Source organism: Oculina patagonica, chromosome 3, assembly GCF_052425735.1.
Source record: "Oculina patagonica isolate OP01 chromosome 3, crgOcupat, whole genome shotgun sequence".
Taxonomy (NCBI): domain Eukaryota; kingdom Metazoa; phylum Cnidaria; class Anthozoa; order Scleractinia; family Oculinidae; genus Oculina; species Oculina patagonica.
In genome coordinates this window covers 613,922-638,731 of record NC_135760.1, presented here as the reverse complement: position 1 = coordinate 638,731, position 24,810 = coordinate 613,922, and the positions used below count along the sequence as shown (strand labels likewise).

Genomic DNA, 24,810 nt, shown 5'->3' with positions numbered 1-24,810 from the left:
CGCTCTACCGGGATTAATTCGCCCGTTCCAACACAGTTGAGAGCCTGACACAAATTACACTGACAGGGCAAGTTTTTTTTTCTTCACGTCATGTCAGCTCAAAGAATTTTTATCCATCCCAATAAATCTAATACACTACAAGGTCTCCTTTATATGGTGATCTCTTTACGGTAAGTTACTTGTACAAAAGAGGATCATTTATCCACATTGATGGCTGGAAAAAAAAACCTAAAAGTTATTCATTTGCACTGCACATCACAAATTACCCCCGGGCCGAAGAAAACGTCAAAATAATAGCTCAGTTTATATACATTTCGCCGATAAAAGTTAAAAAAAAAACTTAAGGTAAAAGCGCTTAAAATTGATGCTAAACGTTTTCGATCTATTCGATCATAATTAGAGCGATGATCGAACAGATCTGATGATGATCGAACAGATCGAAAACGTTTAGTATCAATTTTAACCGCTTTTACCTTAAGTTTTATTTTTTAATAGCTCAGTTATTTTGGTAGAAGGAGGCCAGAAAGATTTGAGCCTGATTGGTACTGTTTTCAAACTATTTTGCAAACAATCAAAGTTGCCAAAAAAAAAAAGAGAGCTTCCGCAGTTATATTCCTACTTTCCCAGTCGGACATGCGCCTTGTCGCACTAAAAAGACTGAGCCCACAAGAACCCACAGGATTTCAAATTCAATATTTTTAAATCCACGACTTACATCCACATCTCCAGCACCATCATCTGCATTATTTTGTTTCTTGGTCTCCATACTTTGCATGATTCTCTTGACCTCCTCCTCTGACATGTCCTCATTAAAGTCTAAATCATCATCATCGTCATCCCATTCCACGTCTTTGTCATCCACACTAGGCACCAGTACACCACTGCTGGATGACGTAGAGCTGTTGCCAGACCCTGCACCGATCTCTTTTGAACAAGCTACGAGGAACAAAGGTCAAAGTCTCTATCAGCCAAGGGTACTAATAAGTGCACAATTTATGTCAGAAAAGAAATTACACATGAAATCATAATTTACAGATGTACCTTGTCGCGCAACTTAATTATCGAGAAAGATTTAAAATTAGTCAGTGACATAAGCCACTCAACAAAACAACTTTTGTGCTCTCCTACCAGATTACCTTTTGCAGACCAGTTGGACGCTCTTCCACTAAGCTACTGAAGACACGTGAGAGCTAGGCCATATAACTAGGTTCAAATGTGACAAACTTCCTGCATACTGCTAGAACAACCCTTAGCAATACAGCATCTGACAGCGACATTCATGTTTTCATTCGTTCATGTACACGTGTTTATTTACCCTACATTCTTTATGGTTTTGGTGGGTTACACAAGGTCAAATGAACCAACAGCACCCAGGAGCCCAAGCTATTGTGGATGCGCCTTCATTACCGACTTTCAAACTAACTCTCTTTTAATAACATAGCTTTTGACCATTCGCCTGCTTTTCTCAATTGCATGTTTGGTATTCCTGGTGCATGACCCCACCCTCTCTAATCACTATTAAATGTATGTTTGTAAATTAATGTACCTTCTTTATCGCCATTAGCCTTGAGCTCTTCTTCGCTAAGTTTAGACCAAGAACTGTCAACAGAGCCGCTACTGTTTTCGCGCTTGTGCAAAGTTGCTTGAAGCTCAACATCAGCTGTTTTACCACTTGTCGTATCTTCTGTTACTGTTTTTGATAATTCAGACAGGGAAGGTTCAAGGTGATCGTCATTTTTCTCTTGATTATTTGTTTGATGCTGTGAGCTTTGTTTGCTTTTTTGAGCTTGCAGCTCAGCTTGTTCATGACTAATACTATCCTGTGTTGATGTCTGGTCTTCCAACTCCAAGCCTTTCCCTTCGCTGACCTCCTCACTCTTACTCAGGTCACTGCTTGTTGTTGCTGCGGTGACCACTGGTTTTTCTTGTTTCTGTAAAGTGACAGTTGACTGACTGACTTGTGCCTTTGTCTCTGTCGTGGCCACACCAGATACTTCTTTTATTGACTCTTGTTCTCCAGGTTCAGTCAAATGAGTTTTATCAGGGATGGATTCCTTGCTGTCTTCATTTGCAGCGTGTTTACTTGTCAGTTGACTGTCCAGTTCTATCTCCTCAATACCCCACAAATCTATAAGATTAAAACACACTAATTCATTACCTGAACAAACAGTCGTCTCGTGAAAGAGAGCCTAGTATAAAGGATAATCTTCCTAAATAGAGGAGAGAGGGGAGGGGAGGGGAGAGTGAAAGGGGGAGAGGGAGGGGAGGGAGAGGATTGACTGCACCCAACAAAACGCAAGCTACATTGTAATAATACAAGTTAGGATAATGTCTCTGGTGTTTACTACACACAGAAGCACCAAAGAAAAACCTCAATGTGTGAAAAGCCCAGAGATAATCTATCTCACCGTTTTGAGAACAGACAAGCACATCAGCTTGGCATTCTGGTTTCAAGGTGAGAACTAATCAAAATAGTATCATATTGATTGACAGTACACAATACAAGATTGGCTATACACACTGCAGTAAACAGTTAATTTATCACTGCCTAATTGAACTATCAACCATGTTGCTTAGTTGCCTAGTACATGTACACACTCTATCCTCAAGGAAAGCCTTAAACACTTATTCGTTAACTTTCAAACAATTTTCAACTGAAAAATACCAACCTTCATCCCCCCAACCCAGATCTTCAACTTGTGCTTGGTTTGCCCTTGCAACAATTGCTGCTCTTTTCTTTTCTTCCTGTTCGACAATAAACAAAATGTTTATAATACAATTTACAGAGTAGGCACATGAAGTGACAGTGACCTCCAAGACTTCCTTGGCTTAAGTTTTACTTTATCTTTTACTTTTTTGACACAATTAGCCAATCATAATCAGCTTTGACATATTTTCAACATTTTTCTGGGCTTTTCTTAGAAGCAGCCAATCACCACCATAATTCAAACACATTCTTCAGTGATGTGTATTTTGGTAGTCTCTGGTGTCATCATATTCTGTTCTACTGTTCTTTTTAATGGTGACCTTCCATTGCAGCTTTCAATCATGACAGTTGAAGCCTGTTTGCATCCCATCATGGCTGCACATATAGAAACACCTCAGGCCGTAAGGTTGAGCATGAGCTTCTACTACACCGTAAAGTTTTGAAAGTAACAAGGGTTCTTATTATAACAACCCTCGTTTCTTTCTTGTTACAGTGGAACCCTGATATAACGATATGCCAAGGGGGCAGTAAAATTATATCGTTATAACGAGGAATCGTCATATCGGTGTTCCGTCCCATACATGTACATTTTACTATTGCCGGGACATAACATATTCATCGTTATATAGGGAATATCGTTATATTGAAGATCATTATATTGGGGTTCCACTGTACTTTCAGGTTTAGCAGCCGACTGTCACAACTTTCAGAGGGTCGCAACTTTCAGGCACTTTACTTTCGGGTAGCTGTTCAAAACATGTACCATACAATGAATACTGACTGATTTATGCTAATAAAATAAGTATGTTTTGAATATATGAAGGGGTGAAAGGAGAAATCTTATTGAAAAGAACTTATATGTAATACACTACATCAGAACTGCAGAGTAATGTAATTTACTGTTTTAGGAGTTACAGTCATCTACCAAAAACATCAATCAATTTGGTACATGTACATCTTGTTGTATCTGTTATACAAGTTACGTGTACCGTATTTTCTCGTTTTAACGCCCCCGGCGTTTATTTCAAACTTGGCCCGATAGAGCCGGCGTTTATTTGATTCCAGGAGTTGGTTCAAGCCCTATGTTTCTTAGAAATGATTTTTATTTGTTATTTTTGACAAGAATATATTAAGACATTATTTTAAAAGCATGTTAAACCTTTAAGAATTGTTTAAGGGGTTTATTTTCAAGTACAGCTTCGAGACCTGGCGTTTATTTGAGGCCCGGAGTTTAATCGAGAAAATATGGTATGTTACATTTAAGGTTGCTTCTTTCAGAGTTTCATTACTACTCTACCTGTTTAAGTTGGTGTTCTTTGTAGAAATATCTTTGCCAAAATAGAACATGGGTGACAGCACTAGGAACCTGCAGAAAAGCATTGTTTCAGTATAAACAGGCATCTACATGTAAGAGTTTCCTTTAAATACAAGAACAGACTTTGCAGAAACAGAAAACTGAGTACATGATGATAAACCTTTTCCTTCTTATAGTAAAAACTTTCAGCCATAAATTATGCAATTTACGACAAAATTTTGACACATTGGTTGAAATTAACTTTAATTAATTTGCCAATTGTACTGTAAGATATCTTGTGAATCTCAAGAAGAATTTTGGAAAACTTGTTTACATGTACTTTATTTTTGGCAATTTTCAGGACATCTGTACTGAACACAATAAAGCTCCCTTCAACTCCTTTTTATACAAAATGATGAAGTACCTACCAACTTAGCATACAGGGCCCTAATCTCTGGTACATTAACAAGCAGCTCAGAGATTTCTCCCTTGTGTTGTTCAGGGTCGAATGTTTTACACCATTCTTCATACATCGCTAAATGACCTAGAACAGTAGTATAATAAACATAATTCAGTGTGAACTTGTCCAAAACCCATCACTGAACATACAGTCCAACCTCCTGTAAGCAACAACCCATATACAGTATGTGAAGATTACGTGGTTGCATCTAGCCTTCTGACTGGTTGTACATGTACATCACCATGACATGGGACAATAAAGGAGGTCAACAGGGTCCAAACACCTACCTTCAACTATCAACTACTCTACTAATTATGTAAAAATATGAAACATTCTGCAAGTGTGATTGACTACAACTGGTGAAAGAAATAAGTCTGAGACTGGGGAGAAACGGATGTGTGTAAATAAGCCGACCCCTTTCAAATGTCAGTAACAAAACTATTTTATTCTATTTGTACAAATACATGTATGTTGAAGGTTATCCATTACATACCATCTGGTTCAGAGCAAAATGTGGCTGGATCTGTTTGAATTTCATGAAGACGTGCCTTTCAAGAGAATTTAAATCAGAGTAAAGTAATGAAATAAGATATCAGGCTTCACACAACTGAATGTAACTAGTGTCTAACTGACAGTTTAACAAATGGACAAGCTAAACACTGCACTTTCTCTGCAGCAGGTACAGTTATACATTCAATTTTCCCTGGACAGATACCTCCATGACGTACAACACTTTTTGTTTTCTATTGTAAATGACTAAAAACTGCCACAACTTAATCCAAAAAATTGTTGGTTGGTCAGGACAGCTTCTAAAATGGACCATAGACATTTTAACAGCAGTACGTAAGTGGACAATAAAAAAATTTCACAGTGCAGGTGAAATAAAAAAAAAATGCTTAAAAATTGTGGGGTTTTTTGGCATTCAGATTTTGACATTTCGACACAGTTGATCACCGTTATGTTGTAACTTATTGAAAAGGTATACATTCCTGTACTTCTTTCACGAATTCAATATACATGTAAAATGTTAAAGAAATAAAAATACAGTGTAAACCCACTTTAAGGATTAAATGTAGATAAATTTAGTGGATCAAATTTCTCACATTGGGTTACATCCACTCTCTCTCAAGTGGACACTCTGTAAAACAGTTGGCTCAAGTGCCATGCATGTCCACTTTAAGAAACTGGAATCAATTTCATTTCACACACAAAACAAAAATAAGAAATAGCTAATAAGTATTTATAATTACCTGCATTCTGTCAAAGACTGGCTCAGGACCATCGAAGGTGACAGCTGCAGCAGCAGTGGCGACATGAGAGATGTTCTCTCTTAAGCTGTTAGACAGTGTCCCAAGAAATTTGGACACACCTTGAGGGAGTACACAGCTACATATTACCTTTAACAATGTGTGGTTGCAGATAACAACCATACCCACTGCATGGAATGTTATTTAATTCTGGAGGGTGAAGGGGGCCTTAAAAGTACATTGTGTGAAGCTAAAATGGAATTTCTAAAGGGGTGGGTGGGGGCAGGGTCGAACCAAAATGCTTTCTATATGATAGGTGTATGGATATATTATTCAAGTTGTCGCAAGTGCAAAAGGTGGTCAGACAGGTTAGGAGAAAATAGCAACTAATCAATCATGGGGTTACATACATGTATACAGTACAAAGTAGTGCATCTAGATCTATCATGAAATTTTCAAAACTACAAAAGCACGACTTGGAAATGTATCCCCTAGTATTTGTCTACGGTAAACAGTTCTCGATGATAAAAAGTCTGTGTACCTTGTTTAAAATAAGCTGAAGTCCCTTCTTGTTCCTCCTCCTCCTCTACCTGGTAAATTAACAAGTTAGAGTAAATGAATGTACCATGTACATTGTAATTTGGGAAGTTTTTACAACAAAAATAACTGCAAATAATCAGCCACTTAAATGACTCCATAGTTATTCCAGGCACACTTTTGCATGACAAACTTTGTATCATATAACTTTTTTTGACTTTGGCATGATGGCTATAAAAACTTTAGAAAAACTTTCACCTATCATCCAGTAATAATATAATTATTTAAAATTTGGTTTAACTAGAGAAAAGTTTTTTTAATGTTACTGTCTGTGTCACTGGACCCCAATTTTTTAGCAAAATCGCACCCAGTAAAACTCAGAGACTTAAAGGATAGTACAAAATGCAATGGAGTCAATATATTGAAAAAAACCGGTATGATGTTTTTGGTTTCATAACATGATTGTTGTTTGTTTGTAACAAGATACTTTTGTTTTCCTTGCAAATGCTGTAACATGACAATTTGTTTTTTCATGGCAACATTGATGGCAGTTGTTTTGCTTTCAATAAAAAAACCAACTATTTCAATTTAATTTAATTAAGTTGTGGTTTTGGGAGCTCAACTCTAGGTCCATGCCATAGCTCTGTAAATTTAATAACTCTAAGAATAGCTGTCCCCTAACAAAAGGTGCTGTCATACGTGTACCTTGAGGCTTTCTTTGACAGCAGTAGCAGTATCAGCTACCACAGCTGATGTGTCATGTTGAATGGTGCACACAAACTCTGCCAGATCCTGCTTTACCATGTTCATAGCCTCTGAAGACTGATAAAAAAAACACAACTTATTACTTATTATTTAAAGACAAAATAGTTATGTGTTTAAATTCTTCCTCTATAGCTCTAAAGATAATTTTTACGTGGTAGGATGGATTTATCATCACCAATATATCATCACCAGTATTCGAAAATTGGTCAAAAAATGTCGTTTTGCTGTACAATACATTTGTACTTTATCCACAACTCAAAAGCAAAATAAATCTACTACAGCAGTTCTACACACTTAACCATCTAGTTATAGCTTCATTAGCTGTAATCTACCCGATTATTTTATATCTAGCTTTTGAACATATTCTTAAATTTCAATTGTGCGCAGTCATTGATGATGATTAGAGGGAATAAAGTGACACTCGCGATTTTTTGTTTTCATTTGCGCGTCGTTTTTACTCCACCGATAGAGATGAATGATTCAAAAGCGTGATTAAGCTTCAAAATGCTGATAATACTTTAGCATCCTCCTGAATCATGCAATAAACTAATGACGACATGTTTAGGCCTACCTTTTCACGGACACTCGAGACGAACTCTGAACCCCACGTCCCCCACCAGCTCGATCCTCCGCTACAAAAAGAGACAGGCATTGATATTTTACAATTTGAGTAATGCTGTGTCCTTTAACGTACGATAAATTGAATTTCTAAAGCTAAATAATATCATCTTTCCTACCTTTCTTCAGCCATGTTTATGCTATTTTCTGTGACGAAAAATACTGCACGTCATTTCAAGCACGGCTACCAAGCCCTTCGTTTCTTTCTTCATGTATGACTTCTCCGAGTGTATCCCAACTCTGGTCAGCTCATAATGAAATTTTCAAACGAAGACCATCTGTCTAATGCGCCAAATAAAACCTCAAATACTGTTTAATGTGTCCAAAAAACGTGGTTTTTCTTTTTCTTTAATATTGAAGAGCTCCTGTCAAACTACAAAACGAAGACTCTCGGTAGAGAAAACCAGAAAACGCGCCAGAAACCAGGGGGAGGGGATAGTGCTTCTACCGATCGAATTTGAAGCATGTAAACGTACCTTGCATTTTAAAACCGATACAAACAGAACAGATTTTTTACTGACCATAACACCCGTACCTTACAGTACTGTAGCTCACTGGCGACATATAGCATCAATCATTTCAATCATTTACTTGTTTCATCAGTGGCTATGAGACACTGAACTCGAAAAATTAATTAATAAAAATTAAAAATAAAACCGCAAACTTTGACAAAAAAAGTTTTGCCTAAAACAAGTCATGTTTTGAACCCGTTAAATTATCTACATTCTATATATGCAACTTTTACCCCGAGTCAAATTTATTTAAACTGTAACTCGTTTCATTATACCTTGGGTATCACACAGGCTTCCCAAGCTCAAAAGTCGTCTTTTTGATTGTTTTTTTGGAGCCCTTCGGGCGGCTGACTCTACATACGTGGTGTATGCGACAGCTTGTGTATATAGAGAGGTAGGTAAACTTTATTTCAAAATAGATAGTTATTTACCCGATTTTAGAGAATCCGTGATTTTCCCATACATTCCTCTATATACACAAGCTGTCGCATACACCACGTATGTAGAGTCAGCCGCCCGAAGGGCTCCAAAAAAACAATCAAAAAGACGACTTTTGAGCTTGGGAAGCCTGTGGGTATCAGAGACTTTTCACGTGCGGTTAAGTCTTTGTCGACCCGCGCGCGGTCACGGGCTCACGGCGCCGCTCATGAGGGTTTTCACAAGTCTTTGTCGACTCGCGCGCGGTCGCGAGTTCGCCGCTCATGAGGCTTTTCAGAAGTCTTTGTCGTCTTGTGCGCGGTCGCGAGCTTGTCGCTCCTGAGGCTTTTCACAAGTCTTTCTCAACTCGCACGCGGTGGCGAGTTCGCCGCTCATGAGGCTTTTCGCAAGTCTTTTTCAACTCGCGCGCGATCGTGAGTTCGCCGCTCTTGGTGGCGCGGCCGCCGAAGCAAAGAATCCCAACGCGCGTGAGGGTAATACAACATTCATCGAATCACTTCCACACTTCGGCGAAAGTTCGGATCAAAACAACAATAGCAAAAAGTCGATTGGCCAATTGACAACATATGTGATTGGCCGAACTTGATTGCTTCTGTTTATTTTTGCATATGATTACTTTAAATATTTCTCATTGGTTAATTTCGATCCGATCACAGGTTTTATAAAGACCGATGACAAGAGTGAATTAACTCATTTCATCATGAATCATAACGAGTTACTAACCTTGATCCAAAGTTGTCACGCTATTTTCACGTTCCTTGTCGATCGTGGCTTGCTGGCGGCTAGGCGAAAGTGCTCTTGCGGAAACGAGATGGTTCTACGAGGTGTTACGTCCGATGACGGATATCACTGGGAATGCCCAGTTAACCACTGCAGAAAACGAAAATCGATCCGGGCTGGTTCTTTTTTTGAAGGTTCCAACATCCCACTGCAACAATGGCTGTACATCATCTTCCTGTCGTCAATCGAAGAATCCAACAGAAACGTTGCCCAGCTAACCAGATTATCACTTCCTACGGTCGTTACGGTACTTCAGAGTCTCAGAGACATCTGCTCCGAGAAAATTTTACAAGGAAACATTAAACTAGGCGGCCGTGGAAAGACTGTAGAGATTGACGAATCCATGTTTAGTCACGGACGCAAGGACAACCGCGGGCAGATCGAGAGAGGCACCTGGGTTTTCGGCATGGTCGAAAGAGGCACTGACAGAGCTCTTACGTTTCGAGTACCTGAAAGTTCAAGAGAAGCCCGGGGAACTAAACTGTTACAACAATTCGTCGAGCCTGGAACACTGATAATCAGCTCTGACAAATTTTCACCGGACTTCAACCTCAACAGTATTGGCTACATCCACCTGGTGAACAACTCTAAAAAGTTTGTCGACCCTTACACAGGAGCCCACACAAACACGATCAAAGGAGTGTGGAGTCAAATAAAGAGGAAACTAAGAGCGATGAATGGCGCTCTCCCGATCAGAAGCAAACTTCCTGAATACCTGGATGAGTTCAACTGGCGGAAATGTTACCCAGGCGATCCCTTCGACAACTTGCTTGCGGACATTGCTGAGTTCTGCCCTCCAAACTAAGTTTGCTTAGTTTGAAAAACAAAACGGCTCCTTTAGGAGCCACCAAAGAAAGTAAAGTCTTGTACCAAACAGTTGTCAATAATGCAAGCAAAAGGGGTGGGAATCCAGTTAGCTGAGCCACACGCACCTTAATAAATTACAATGAAACTCGCCTAAATCAATCATAACGACACGCGCCTAAATTTATTATTGCGACACATGCCGGGGAAAAGGGGGAAAGCTGGATATCTATGGCGGGGGAACCGAGAGAAAAGGAAAATATTGCAACGTTCTGTTATATTTCGTAGTAGATATGTGACAAGAGGAGAGATCGGTAGGAAAAGAGGGGGGTAGGGCGGGAGAAAAAAGCGAGAAGGGGAGTAAAAGGCACGGGAGTCGAAATTCCTGAAGCTTGGTTACCTACGATCAAAAAAGCACAACAGCCGATCAACAACAAGGCGGACCTATGAGGGAACAGCATCTAATAGCCCGAATGATAATGAGGATCGAAATGCGCCAATAGCAGCGAACTAACATTCTACAAATAGCGACACGTTAACCAGGCGACCTCATCGCCTAATGAAAGCTAGTATTGCAGTCGAAACGTCGCGATCAACAATGGATCGAAATGCACCAATCACAGCTGTTGAAAACCAACCAATGACAACGCAGCAGCATGCTTTCTAAGGTTACACCTGACTAGTCGACCGTATCGTCTGATGAAGACTAGCAGTGTGCAGTAGAAACGTCGCGATCAACAATGGATCGAAATGCACCAATCACAGCTGTTGAAAACCAACCAAAGACAACGCAGCAGCATGCTATTTACACCTGACTAGTCGACCGTATCGCCTGATGAAGACTAGCAGTGTGCAGTCGAAACGTTGCGATTTATATAACAAGTGATTAAGTCGAGAGACAAACGAAAGATACTTTATTATTTCATATATCTTATATGCTATTACCTTCCAATTCGGCCTGAAATTACACTAATCAATTAAAGTATGGAACAAAGTAGATCCCAGATGCGCGGTCATTCGATTTTGTAAACATTTTTATTCTTGTTCGTTTAAACTAGCCTTCCCTGGAAGAAAAGCAGTAACGAAAACTTTTATGGGGGGAAGACAAAGAGTGAAACTGCTCTAGTACCAAAAATGGAACAGGTCAACAGCATTAATGGTGTAATGACTGCATGCGGCTGTTTTATTACCTTTTTTACCTTAGCTCTCCATACTAGCGATAGAGCCATACAAATCTTTGTATTTTGTCGTGTATTCCCATTGAGTCTGGGCCCCTTATGCGGTTACAGTTATATTTAATTTCTTTATATACATGGCATATAAAAATATATAAACAAGACTTAGAAAAATATATTCTATATACAATGAAATGTGTTAACCGCGATTATCATAAAAAAATCTGAGACCAAAAGCGGTAAAAAGTAAGAAACTCGATTGTGCTACGGCTACCTTGATGCACTTCGGCTGCGGGCCGAATGCACTACGAATTTAGTTCGGCTGCGATACGAAGCAGTACGACTCTAGTATCTGCTATCTAATATGTGAGGGTTTCTATAGTCCTCCTCCCAAGTTATTATACTAATTATACCAATATTCAATCTCTAATCTTCACTACGACAGCCTTCTGTACAACGCCACAGTTATCATTCTTCATGGCGATCTTGATATATCCCTGATCACCCCAAGCTTTAGACCAGGAGTTCTTAATCAGCCAGTAAGGTTCACCCTTTTCCACTCCATATCCGATAGCTAAGGCCGCGTGGTCCAAGGCGTGAGCTGTAGAAGAAGAAAAAATCAACCAATATTTTTTAGCTGTCAAGGTCTCGTTTAGGTTTACATTTGAAGAGGTACAAACACCGTGAAAAACCCTCGGAGCAAGGACGAGAACCAACAACAAACTCAACCCACATATGGCACCGAGCCGGAATCGAACCCGGGTCACATTAGTGGGAGGCGAGCGCTCTCACCACTGCGCCATCCCTGCTTCCCTTAGTCTGGACCGATCATGCATGGAAAATGATATCTTATAGGGGTGAAAGAAAGCTTGAACACGCCTAGATTGGTCTCTTTTTCTGTTTTAGGGGTTTAGTTCATATTTTCGACGAGCATCCCTTTCCATTTCAGGGGAGAGTCATCCCTGGAGGAGGAGGTCGCTCGCTCTCACTTTCTTCTCTCTCCGTCTGAGAATCAGCCTACTCTCAGTACTTAGATTCTTAAGATATGGAACCTTTCGAAGAAATAGCCTGAGAGGTTCACAAATGTTTGAATTGAAATGCTTTTGTACGTACTGCACGCTGGGTCGTAATAAATCCCTGATCCATAAAATTTAAAGGACTTTGGCTGGGTGTTGATGAGGATACTGACAGGACCATAGAAGGCGATAGCTTGCTTCAGCTCACTTGTATCGCCTTTCGTGATGTTCATGTAGAAGTCGAGCTTCGCTCCTGTTGTTGTGTTTTTAAAATGACAAAAGCCCTCCTGAAACAAAGAAATGAGAATGTAATTAACGTCTAGTCACTATTCAGAAAATATTCTTCGTTGTTGTAAAAATCAGTTCTTATATAGAATTTGCGAAAAGAAACAAAATTTATTTATAGAACCAATTTCGCAACAAAGATGTAACCTTGAATAAAACAAATGGGCATTTTTGAAATATGAAGTTGCACATTTTTAAGGAGGAAACGAGTATTTTCTGTGTTCTCACTTTTTACAGACATTTTCAAAATCATCGCGAACCGAAAGTTATCACAGGATTGTGTCTCGGCTCTCTCCTCCGCAAGGGCTTTTAATTTAGAATTCACTTGTAAGCGCGCTCTAAAGGTAAAGTGCGGGAAATTGGGCGAGAGAGAAAACTCAAGGGCGTGGACTCTAAGCGCCCTGTTTCTTCCTTGACATTTTTCTCTTCCCATATGTAAGCCTCTGCAGAGGAGAGAGAGAGTAATGCATTTTTCTTTCTCACAGATATCGTTAAATCACCGAACATAGTACGAGCTTAGGAAATACACACAGATTTAGTCCAGACCCCATATTTTAGTTTTGATATTTTAAATTCACGAGAACTCTGCCAATTACAATCATGAACAAAGCAAATATTAGATCGACAGTAAGGCATTGAACGAAAAAACTTTGCAGCTGAATTTGACCGTTTGAACAAAAAAAGTTCTGATTGCTTTTTTCGCTTTACCTGCGCTAGATATTTTCCGTAGCTCTCTTCAGTAGCCAGTCCGCCATGTTTAATGACCCACTGCATCGCTCGATGAGGATACCCTCCTTTGCAACCCCGGTTACCAAACCCCCACGAACAGTCAATAAGTTGCTGCTCAGACAAGTTCAGGAGAGTTCCAGTCTTTAAGTAAAACAAATACAAATATTATCAACCAAGTGATTTTTAAAAGACCGTGTACCAACTGTCGCTTTTTTCCGTGGAGAATCTGATTCATAAAACACATCAGATATAAAGTTTTCTTCTGGAGTGTCTTTACCAGTGATAGATGTTTTGAAATGGCCTTGCTTTCTCTACTTTCGGTACAATAAGTAGTGTAGCTCCTTGTTGTCATCCATGTGGGTCAAACTATATCGAAACTAAACATATTAATCAGATCAGTTTACGAACCTTAATAAAATAAGCTCCTTCCATAGCACCCGTGACAGAATAAGCGTAACACGAGCCACAGATTCCTTGACTTCTCACAGGATTCACCGCACCTTGTGAAACAACAAAAAAACATATTAAAAAAGGAAAGTGCTTATCAAAAGGCGCTTTGATTAATGCAATCAAAGCCTGTACTTTATTGAGTTGAGTCGCGAGATTCAACGAGATTGGTTTTTATCAAGCCTCCATTAAAATCTTACATGTAAGCTCGCTACTTTTTATGACGCTTTTTCCATTTTTGGTGCTGTTGAAGGACTTGTTGGACGTCAAGGATGAGAGGGTCCCGTAACCAACTGATTCAAAATGTTTTGAAAGAAGTAGCACACTCAATATTAGTCCATCGCTTTCCCTATGGTGTATTAGTTTAAAGATTCGTGGTTTAACCTCTTTTTATAAATTTACGAGCACGTGGCCTTATAGACACGGGATTTACATTCGAACCATATTAACACCATACAGTAATATGGAAGCACGTACAAGACAGTGTATTACTCAACATTTCAAACGTTTTCACATCTCACCCGACTTTGCCCAATCAACAGCATCAGGTAAGGACTTGATATTAGTTCCCTGCGGTATTTCAAATCTCTTTCCACCATTCAATGCATCTGGTCCGTTTTCTGTTAATAGTCCTTTCTTCTGTTCCATCTCATCTTCTGTCATGTCCGTCATGTGATTTGTCTTCAACTTGTAGCCCAAGTGTTGACGGTTTCTTGACTTGATGTATCTGTTGGGTTAGTATCATTACCTTCGTTTAAGAATGGTTCTTGCGCTTTACTAACTTTTCAGTCTCTGTTACTGGGGAGTGTGGATGGGGTGTGGTACAAATGACAGCTATCAGCCAAACTTTTGCATTCAACCAGACTTTTGTAAGTTAGAGTTTGGAGTCATTTGTTGATTTTGAGAAAAAATGTTTAGCCACTAGAGAATTAAAATTCCGAGCTTCTTTTAGCTGTCAGTTAAAATTTTAGGTCATTTATTAGGTTCTCAGTTGTTTTGACCGTTTATTTGCTATATATTTTGCCTTCATATACCGTCGTCAATAATGATATAAAAGACTGAGTCGACATGACTTTGTTTGACGGTGCTGAATTCCATCCTTAGCCCCAGCCCCCTCTCCCTCCTCATAGCCACTTTAAAATATTACTGACACAGAACGCGAATTTCGTGATTTTTATCTCAGACATTCTAAAAAATCTACTCACGAATCTGATTGGCTTGCTTTTAAAGTCGGAGATGACATGGAAATGACCGAATTTTTTGTAGCCATAGCAACACTCACCTTAAATTGTGTCTGTATATGTCCTTCCTTGTCTCATGCTCTCGTCGTGAAATATAACTCTTCTTATATCTCGCTTTGAAGGATTTAAACAAAGTGTTCACCACGTCCTCATAGTGTCGTATGGCAACCTGATAATTCGATTTCAGTTCATCACTTCTAAGCCCGCCTGTACTCTTGGGGACTGGTGACGGGCGAGTCTCATTCTCTTTCTCGGGGGACCGCTGGTCATTTATTGTGGACTTTGACGGATCCGCATTGTCACTATTAACGATCGGCATTTTATTCAAGGACTGCAACAGATACTGCAAAGGATCGGTCACGGTTGGGGACGATGTGGTCGTGACGTAATTTGACGGGTGGGACAGGGTATATGGAGACCCGGATGTACTGTGAGGCATAAATTCCACCATGGGATTTATCTCACCAAGAGATTTCTCCAATTTCTCGTGTGAAAAGTCGAAACATTGGAGATCTGAAGGAGTAAAAGAAATAGTTAAACCAGCTGCTTGAGCTGTAGGACTCATCAAGTGGACTTAAGTATTTTAATTAAGAAATGAAATACAGCTAGGAATAGAACACACAAAAAGAACGTTAGCTTTATTATACAAAGTTGGTGAAAAGGAAAGGAAAACTATAACTGCAGTAGTAGCAATATTAAAAAGCGACGTCAACCTGTGTGTTTGTGTTGAATAACTGTTGTTTTGTAGTTTTGAGTGTTGGGTAAGGTGAGTTAGTGAAGTTCGGTCCTGCCTTTCTAACAATTTGAAAATAAATTAATGAGTTAAGAAACCATGTAACACATTTTTCATGCTTTATGCTTGAAAAGGTGTGCAAGGCACACTGGTTGGAGACCACTGGTGACTCTTCAAGTGGACACCATAACTTGTGATTGAATAATTATGAATGATGAATGATAAAGGTGCTTATATAACGCATTTACAAAGCTCAATGCGCTTTACAATTAGAATTTTTATGGGATGAGACCGGACATCAGCATATCAGGCGCCTTTGGCAGCCGCTATCCGTCCATGTGTGTGATCTCACCCCACCACCCAACCCATAGAATAGAACAGACCACAACACCGGGAACTTCATTCCCTACTCTTTACGATGTGTGTGTGGGTTCTTTAACGTCCCCTACTGATTATAACACTGAAGAAGCAGAAGACGGGGCCTACGGTTTATCGTCCTTATCCGAAAAGACTAGAACGTCTAACCATTTGCAGATGTAATTACAAAGGCAGCACGATCTCCTTAATTATTAGCAAAGAGACGTCACCTCAAAAGCCACTCACATCAGCAACATACCTGTTGGTATATTAAAAATCTTGTAACTGAATTTCCAAGCTTCAAATACGTGGTAATCCAGGATGTAGTGATCATAGTAAGATGACAGTAGCGTATCGTATCCCATCATTTCGTATCGGAGTGGTCTTGGTGGTCGGGTTTTAGTTGTGTACAGTGTGTATGTGTTGACTTTATCGTAAATTGTGAATGAGTGTTCCCATTTGGCGCACTCTACGCCGTTCAACTCCGCATCACCGGAGTACTGCAATTAAAAACAAGTTATAATTTCATTGTAGACCATAAAAGCTTTCTAATCCTTACTTTTTATTTTTTTTTTAGTACAGTTCATCATCATCAACATCATCATCATCATCAACATTATCGTCGTCATTATCATTATTATCGTTTATTTAGCCACGTAACGACTAACAGCTTATCAGTTAGCTCCTTAAAATACGCGCGTGGGAAACAATAAAAAATGTTGTTACAAGAAGCGGAGGATACGAAGGACTATGTTTTTCGTGAGTAGTAGTGACTATATATGGAAAAGAAATCAAAGTCACAAGTACAAGTTGATATCATCATCAATAGTTTTTCAGGTCGTTCAGTACACATTTAGGTTATAACATTTTCAATTTATTTTGAAAAAGATTTTGTATCATAGGCATATGCATGGTACTGTGCTCTCGAACTCTTCACACAGAATCCTTGCCGCTCGAGTTACTTTATTACAGTTTTATTCTAAAGCGGTTTTTACTTGAATGTCGAAAGTTATTCGCGTTTGCATTGGTTTTGCATTACTACGCGTAGTGACTGGTTTAAAACTCTCGCGCCACTTTCTCAGCCAATCAGAAGTAAAACCAAAACCAATCATGACGCGCTCGCGCACGTTTTTCCGCGCTTCGTGCCGGCAACATGTATTTGCTTCGAGTTTTGATTGGTTTACTGGATTGTCTGTGTTCTTTGTGATTGGCTAGAGGTTTGGTTTTGGTTTTACGACACTCAATTGAAAACTCCTCTATCGAATGGACTGTTCGGTATTAAATATTCGTGCTCCATATCTACTTTCTCCGCTTCGTTTGCTGAAGCTTAAAAGGTCAAAGAAGAGTCCCCGTTAACTGAGAAACCTGCAACCGCTACGTACCTTAAAATACGACGGTGCCGGTATAATACTTTGAGCTTTTATGGGAAATTTCTTTGTTCCTCTCCTGTGCATACATCCTGTGAATGTTTTCTGTTTTGCCTCAGAGTATTCAGGAACTATTTTGCACGCAAACCCGTGCCTACCAAGATCCTCACGTTGAAATGTCCTATCCATTCCTGAGGCAATCAAAAACAATTCAATCATGAAGTTACGTTAAAATTAACTAAGATATTTAGATGACAAAGTGATTGCAGTCGTGGTTGTTTTCATTCAGCTCTTTTACCCAGATCGAATTGAAATTTCGAAATATTGGAGGTTGAACAGCCGCAGTACTTGTCGAATCAGGTTCGCGCTAGAACTAACTGCAAACTCGACCCATTTATGCCGATACCCGGACAGAATTTTAAATAGGCCACATGGAAAAGGGGGAGGGGGAGAGAGCATTTACTCAACTCTCCTGGTTATCCCTCCCTTCTCCATATAACTAAAAGCTAAAAAGTAGCCGAAAAGACAACCACACAAACGCTTATAAACTATGTCATGGTTTAGCTTACCGTTATAGTAATCAATTCTGCTCATCTTTTTAGTTTTAGAGTACCAAGCCTCGAAAGGCTCCACGATGTCTCCATAAGGAAGCGACAGCACGCCTTTCGTGTGGTAATCATCCGGGAACTGTAGAATCTCCTCTACTGTGAACACGTGACGCGTCATGCGCTTTTCGAGAAGAACGTCCTCGTTTCCATGATCTTGGTGCAAGTCGTAATAAACGATCCCTGGGTTACACACACACAAAAAAAACATAGAGTTAAAACCGGGCTTACAAATTTGACAAGAGTTTAAACTTTCGTTCTCTTTTGCCTTGTAATTCTCATGCCCCACGGCCAGCTCTGCAACGCACTTATAAAATTTCGACCAATTTTGATATATTAAAATTCTAAAGGGTTAAAAAATAAATCATTTCTTTTGTTAAATTAAGCTTTGGGGCCAAGTTAGAATCTTAATATACTGAAATCGACCTATTGCACTATTTCCAGTATAGGTAAATGCTTTAAGAGGAAATCCGCCAGGACTTCGAGTAGTTATTGGACAAAATTATGTACCAAAACTATTTACACCTGATTGCAAGCTTTTGTGTTACTGCTTCAAATATCTTATCAAAAGAAATCTTTTCTAACAACACCACACATCGAAAACACATTTTGAAGTTCCGCTGAATTCCACTGAATCGCTTAAGACGAATTTACAAAATGGCTACACGTGAGATTTTGCCCATACCTTGTAAACTTTGAAATTCATTTTCTCAGACTCTGATAAGAAATTGTTGTTGATGTTATCACGGATAATTTTTTACATCTTTACCTTTTATTAAGGGTAGGAAATAACGCAATAGGATTTAAATTATTCTGGAAATTGATTTTTGTCCAACTTTAATAAATATTACTCGACTTCCTAGTGGATTCCGTCTTAAAATTTGACCAGTAAAGTCAAGTTATTCTCGTTTGCAAACTGTAAAATTTCTCTACGGTATCAAAATTTCGCGCTATATTTGTACCCCTTTCGTGGGGTACTAATTTTGGCGGGAAATTATATAGTTCTTACTGCGAACTGAGTTATAATTTTTAACATGCGACCGGTACAATTTAGTAATTTCTTAAACATTACCATAAAAGGATTATTATTTATGTTTTAATCAAACTCAAATAATTTCTTGAGCCTTAACTACAGTGTTTGCTCATACAGAATTAAGTGATATTTAATTTAAAAAAATAAGGGTTTAATGTTAAACATTTATACCTTAAATACACACTTAATACAATGAAAGATAATTAAAGGCAGCTTAAAAATAGTATGTAAGAATTTAGACAGAGAGAGATGCCTCCTACTCGCCAATCGCAAATGCTAGGCCTGCAGTTTAACATAAACAAACTACGTTTGTCTGTCTTAAAAATGACAGCTCTTAAGGGAAACAACAGAAGTTAGCTATCTGAAGAAGTGCTTCGAATTTGTGATAAATCGAGACTTACCAGCTACAAGGATCAAGCTAAACAATACCGCTCGCCTGCGTAAACTTCGAGCCTTATTTGCAGTTGACTTGAACCACGACGGCAACTTCACCATAAATGTCAACCAAAGATCGACTCTTTAACCACAGTCCTCGCATCGGAAAACCAATCCTGGACTGCAGTTTCGCTCGAAGAGAATTCCTTGATTAATTTCCCGTACAATTTTCCTCTACAATATGTCTTTGAATCTCATGATCAACCGAAATCATTTTCATGGCAGTCCGATCGGCTAAGGTGTGGCTTTTCTAAGATCATTTGTGTGGAAGTAATTTTGGTGCAGTGACCATGATTTTCGCGCCATAGTCACAAACCCTTTCAGTGCCTGACGAAATGTTTTGTATCGCTGCACTCAGGTGGTATACGCACCTGCTAGTTCCCAGGTAACCGCGACTTCTTTTCGCCGTTCCAATAAATGAATTGACTCGTAAAAAACGTAAAAAATATTATTCGCAAAATAAATATATAAAATTCTACTTTAAAGAAATAAACGGATTTATTTCTTTCGGTTTATTTATTTTCATTTTCGAGTCTCTCTATTGGAAATATTTCGTGTGCATACCTGACGACACAAATCACAGTTCGCCACCTGTTTGTAGAAGGGCAGGTGCCAAATCTTTTCTGATCAACTTTTATATTCTCCTAACAGTATTAATACGTTGTCAAGCAAACAGGTGATGAGAATATTATTATTGGACGAGGTCGTCGAGCAAAAAATTGTGATTTCTCAGTGACGAGTAGATCAATTATTTGCCCAACCGGAAGGTTGGAACAAATAATTGATCTGAGAGACATTGATAAATCACGATATTTAGTAATAAGCCCCCTTATGGTGGATTTCCACTGACGCGTAAATTTTTACGTGCATAAAAAAATTAGAGACAATGTATGAACGGCTTGCGTACACGTTTACGCAGGCCGTTCATACATTGTCTCTAATTTTTTTCACGCACGTAAAAATTTACGCGTCAGTGGAAATCCACCATTTGGAGAGTGCGCGGAAATTAATCGGTGGATTATACAGCATTATATAATTTGCGATAACCAAGCTCGATGATTGTTAAATTGTCATCCGATTGCTGTGTTTCTTTTTCACTTTTTTCTTGCGATAAGCGAAAAGCCTGTCTTTTTTTCTGGTCTCGTTTTTCTGGTTAAAAAAGCATGTACTTGGTATAGTTCCATTGTTAGAGGTTTGACGCTGACTATTTTATCCATAAGATAAAGATAAAGATAAGATACTTTATTACCGTGAAATAAGCTAAGCTTACGGCTAGTTTACAGTTATTTCACGAACATGGATAACCTGCCCTTTCCATGTTACTGTGTAATGCGCCGACTCACCCCTGCATTTACACACTAATTTTAAACGTCTGCGATTTAATACCTTTGTTTTTGATTAAGTGTGTTTTGATATACTGCTGGTTTTATCCCCCCCACCCCCCACCCCCCCGACCCGAACCTCTATCCTTGGTTTCTTAACAATGTTCTATGACCAGTCAGTTGACGGGAGATAAACTAGCATGAAAATGCCTTAAGTGACCGTCGTACCTTTTAGGGGTTAAAACTCTAAAAATCTAAAAGAAAAAAAGCGATGGAGAAAGAATTGGTGCACTGTATATCTTTGGTGTTAAAATGAATTCGGCGGTGCCACGCCCTCAAAGCATTATTCTGGTACCTTTGTGGTGTTCCTTTTAAATTTTTTCGACGATCAAGCCCGTCAGTTTTATATACCAGTTTAATTAATGGGTTGTAATCAAGCAACCCCATTAATCGGTGGGTTATAATGTTTAAGGTGATTCCCTACAATCTCGTTCCCAGAGCCTGCGTTCCCCTTGACCAGCGGTCGGGAAACTCACTCAACCCGATCCCTGGCGCAGACCAGAAGGATCGCGGGTCTCTGGGGACGAGATTGGATTCCCTAGTATTGCATTGCGCATCCTTACCGCGCAAGAGAGAAAAATCTTCGTTTTCTCGTAAACGAGTTCGGTGACCTATAATTTTTTTCTCTTAGTTCGAAAGTAGCGATCAAATTCTTTCTATAAATTGAATAAAGATCAATTTCTATGGCAGAATATACATAATCACCGAAAACGTGTACTTTGCCAGTAATCGCAAAGGAAATATAAGGAATTATATGGTAACACAAGGTCTTCCTGCTCCTAAACTAATACGGTGACCCCCCTTTTTTATTTCAAAATTAAACTTCCCTTAAGGTAAACAACCAACTGGCAAAGTTTGGTTGGAAATCTACGAGCAGTTGCATTTCAAGGGAATTACCTTAATATCCTCATTCCAATACACAAGGCTGCCCCGTTTGGTCTGTTTAATTTGGGAGCAGATGCATAAGAACACACAAAGGAGAACATGAATAAGTATAATACACAGTGTACTGTGTGGTGTGACTGTTTCACATTTTTATTGCACTTTACTGCATGGGAAAAGAAGCTTATACAATTTACAAAAGAATTATTTACAAAATGACGCGTTTTATAACTAGTAACTAAGATCTGAGATCATCAAAATTAACTGATACATGTAGCGGAGAAATGGGCTGAAATTCTAACTTATAGCTGATAAATCGCCGAAAATGTAATTGATAACTGAGATTGAAGTAACCTTATCAAATTCTCATATTATGTTAATAGCAATAAACTATTGTTATCTTTTTTTAAATGTAGTGATCACATTTATATTATAGTTCAAAAACTGCTCAAAAATATGTGGGTTCTTTCTTTTATGCAATTCCGTCACAGAAAACAATAAAGCGCACAACCCTGGAAACTAGTTTGCTCGTTGGAAAAATTTGTTTAAAGTCCAACATAGTTCACTGTTTTTGCGTGGTTGAAATCAAGCGCAGGCATTTATTCCTCGGTAAAAAGAAACTCTGGAAATTGTCCTCGCCCATACGAGGTTCCGTTGCCACTTACAAAACAAGAATCAAAAATAAATGTAACCCCTGAACAAACGGCATACCCTTGACCATTAACACCGAAACAAGAATTGGCACCAGAAATGCCAGCTTCGATACGATGTACAACATTTTTCTTTATAACAATAGGACGGTCGAAGAAAATATTGAATCCATAATAAGAGACTGGTTCTGACTTGATATATTTAGAAGCAAATTTCCCTGATTGGGTATAAAGATCAAATGAATAATTATCGGAACGTCTTATCTGTATAGTTACAGAATAATTAGAACTTTTGCTTCCATAGAGTGTAACACGAATTAAGGAGATTTCTTTGTCGACTTTAAAAAGGAGACAGTCTCTTTGCTTTGGTAAATAAGGATAACCCGAGCCAGTGTGTTCCACGGATGTGAACTTACAACAACGTTTAGACACTTCCTTCAAACCAGACAAACCTCTTTTGTTTACTGGAAATTTCAGTAAGTTTCAGTGTCTGGAACTGAATTCAAATACTGAACTATGCTGTTGGCTTCGTCTGGCGTCAGAATGTTGCAATCCAGAACAACAGCAGCAAATTCCTGTTGTGTCATCACGGGAAAACGTATCCCTTTCACAATCCGTTCTCCAAGAATTCTTCGTTTTTCGCTACCATCTATCGACAAGCGTTGTTCTTCGCACTTTTTTGTTGCCCACAAATTCACGGCTTTGAACAACTCAACTTCTTCGATATTCAAAGTTTCACGTTCGACGAATGCTTCAAGTAAGGGCCTGTCAATTGTCATAAACCCATCCGATTTAACAGCTTCTTCTGTGTGTTTATCGATAACTTTCCAGCATCGATCTGTCAGCTTTTTCTCTTCAAATTTCAGAGAGTGGGATAATATGCTGAAAACATCCGATGGACCCAAACGAGTGCGCAAGTATTCTGCGCATTTATCAGCCAGCGAAGGCACTATGTATTTCTTCGCCAGATACAACACTCCCATCACATTGCTTCCGCTCAAGATCACTTCATCGCTGTACACGTAACGAAACAACTCTAACAGGCTCTCGTACTCACAGTCAGGCAGTTCAATACAGTCTCCAGTCTCCGCCAGATCACCGTTAAACATGGCTTCAAACACAGCGCTGCTTATCGACAGCACGAACTTGTGAGCGGGAATCTCTTGTTTACTCTCATTTTTGCCATCAGCCGATCGCACTAGAAACTTCACATCGCTGAAGAGATCGTTGTTAAACATAAATTTGTTTCTTTCTCTGATGGTTGGTCTAGTTGTTTGCCAGTGTACTGGAAGAGAAGACATATTTCTTGAGGAAAGTTTGCAAGATTTCAGCTCAGCTCTCTAAAGCGACTGCGCGTGTTTCAGAACCTTAAGGTCGCGGGGGATACCTACAGCATGAATAAATTCATGAAGGGAAATTTTGCTTGACCTACATCTTTTAAAGCGCTTATTTCTCAGCTGTTATGGGTGCGATTAAGCTCAAATTTTACAGAGACATACAGAAATGATGAAAGATTGTGAATGTCGTATTTTATTTGGTAGATTGCATTTAACGTCGATGTTATAGCCTCATGAGTGCCAAATTGGGAAAAACATGATTTTGTGGCAGAGTTTGCGGAACGAGTAGGAGACAGCACACTGGGATCTTGTCAAAAACTAATCAGTCAATACCTCTAGAGTGTCATAACAGAAGCGGATTTTTTAATTTAAAGTTTGCCAGCAAACTACGGCGGTTTAAGTGCGCAAATTTGAATTTAAGACGGAATCCACTAGGAAGTCGAGTAATATTTATTAAAGTTGGACAAAAATCAATTTCCAGAATAATTTAAATCCTATTGCGTTATTTCCTACCCTTAATAAAAGGTAAAGATGTAAGTAATTATCCGTGACAACACCAACAACAATTTCTTATCAGAGTCTGAGAAAATAAATTTCAAAGTTCACAAGGTATAGGAAAAATCTCACGTGTAGCCATTTTGTAAATTCGTCTTAAGCGATTCAGTGGAATTCAGCGGAACTTCAAAATGTGTTTTCGATGTGTGGTGTTGTTAGAAAAGATTTCTTTTGATAAGATATTTGAAGCAGTAACAAAAAAGTTTGCAATAAGGTGGAAATGATTCTGGTACAACAACTTCTTATCCGAGTCTGAGAAAATGATATTTAAAGTTCACAACCTATGGGCAAAAGCTTACATCTTTAAAGCGATTCAGTGGAATTCAGCGGAACTTCAAAATGTGTTTTCGATGTGTGGTGTTGTTAGAAGAGATTTCTTTCGATAAGATATTTGAAGCAGTAACACAAAAGCTTGCAAT

At 38.9% G+C, this 24,810-nt stretch overlaps 3 protein-coding genes and 1 pseudogene across 3 annotated transcripts in view; 1 reads left to right on the top strand and 3 right to left on the bottom strand.

Annotated features, from left to right (window-relative positions):
- The window catches only part of LOC144645987 (uncharacterized), an 8,186-nt gene extending 371 nt beyond the window's left edge, over nt 1-7,815 (bottom strand). The window contains exons 1-11 of the mRNA XM_078505503.1: nt 7,748-7,815; nt 7,582-7,642; nt 6,951-7,067; nt 6,250-6,298; nt 5,712-5,830; nt 4,955-5,009; nt 4,430-4,545; nt 4,005-4,073; nt 2,670-2,745; nt 1,547-2,128; nt 716-936 (exon numbers count right to left, since the gene is read on the bottom strand). Of these exons, the coding sequence (XP_078361629.1) occupies nt 716-936; nt 1,547-2,128; nt 2,670-2,745; nt 4,005-4,073; nt 4,430-4,545; nt 4,955-5,009; nt 5,712-5,830; nt 6,250-6,298; nt 6,951-7,067; nt 7,582-7,642; nt 7,748-7,761 (1,479 nt within the window). The 5' untranslated portion in view covers nt 7,762-7,815. The remainder of the gene's footprint in view (nt 1-715; nt 937-1,546; nt 2,129-2,669; nt 2,746-4,004; nt 4,074-4,429; nt 4,546-4,954; nt 5,010-5,711; nt 5,831-6,249; nt 6,299-6,950; nt 7,068-7,581; nt 7,643-7,747) is intronic.
- Nucleotides 7,816-9,224: 1,409 nt separating this feature from the next.
- Nucleotides 9,225-10,163, top strand: LOC144646145 (uncharacterized; the record flags this gene model as incomplete). The annotated part of the gene is made up of 1 exon (XM_078505672.1): nt 9,225-10,163. A coding segment is annotated over one exon (939 nt), but the record flags the coding sequence as incomplete, so codon positions are not given.
- Nucleotides 10,164-11,053: 890 nt separating this feature from the next.
- On the bottom strand, nt 11,054-19,869 carry LOC144645985 (counting factor associated protein D-like). Its single transcript, XM_078505501.1, has 10 exons — nt 19,552-19,869; nt 18,082-18,300; nt 17,528-17,703; nt 16,405-16,645; nt 15,097-15,568; nt 14,336-14,541; nt 13,776-13,867; nt 13,347-13,508; nt 12,451-12,640; nt 11,054-11,938 (listed from the first exon to the last, which is right to left on the bottom strand). Exons 1-10 carry the CDS (start codon nt 19,643-19,645, stop codon nt 11,757-11,759), a joined length of 2,034 nt encoding a protein of 677 aa, XP_078361627.1. The 5' UTR covers nt 19,646-19,869; the 3' UTR covers nt 11,054-11,756.
- A 2,579-nt stretch (nt 19,870-22,448) lies between these two features.
- Nucleotides 22,449-23,800, bottom strand: LOC144645928 (BTB/POZ domain-containing protein 6-like; annotated as a pseudogene).
- Between the last annotated feature and the right edge of the window lie 1,010 nt (nt 23,801-24,810).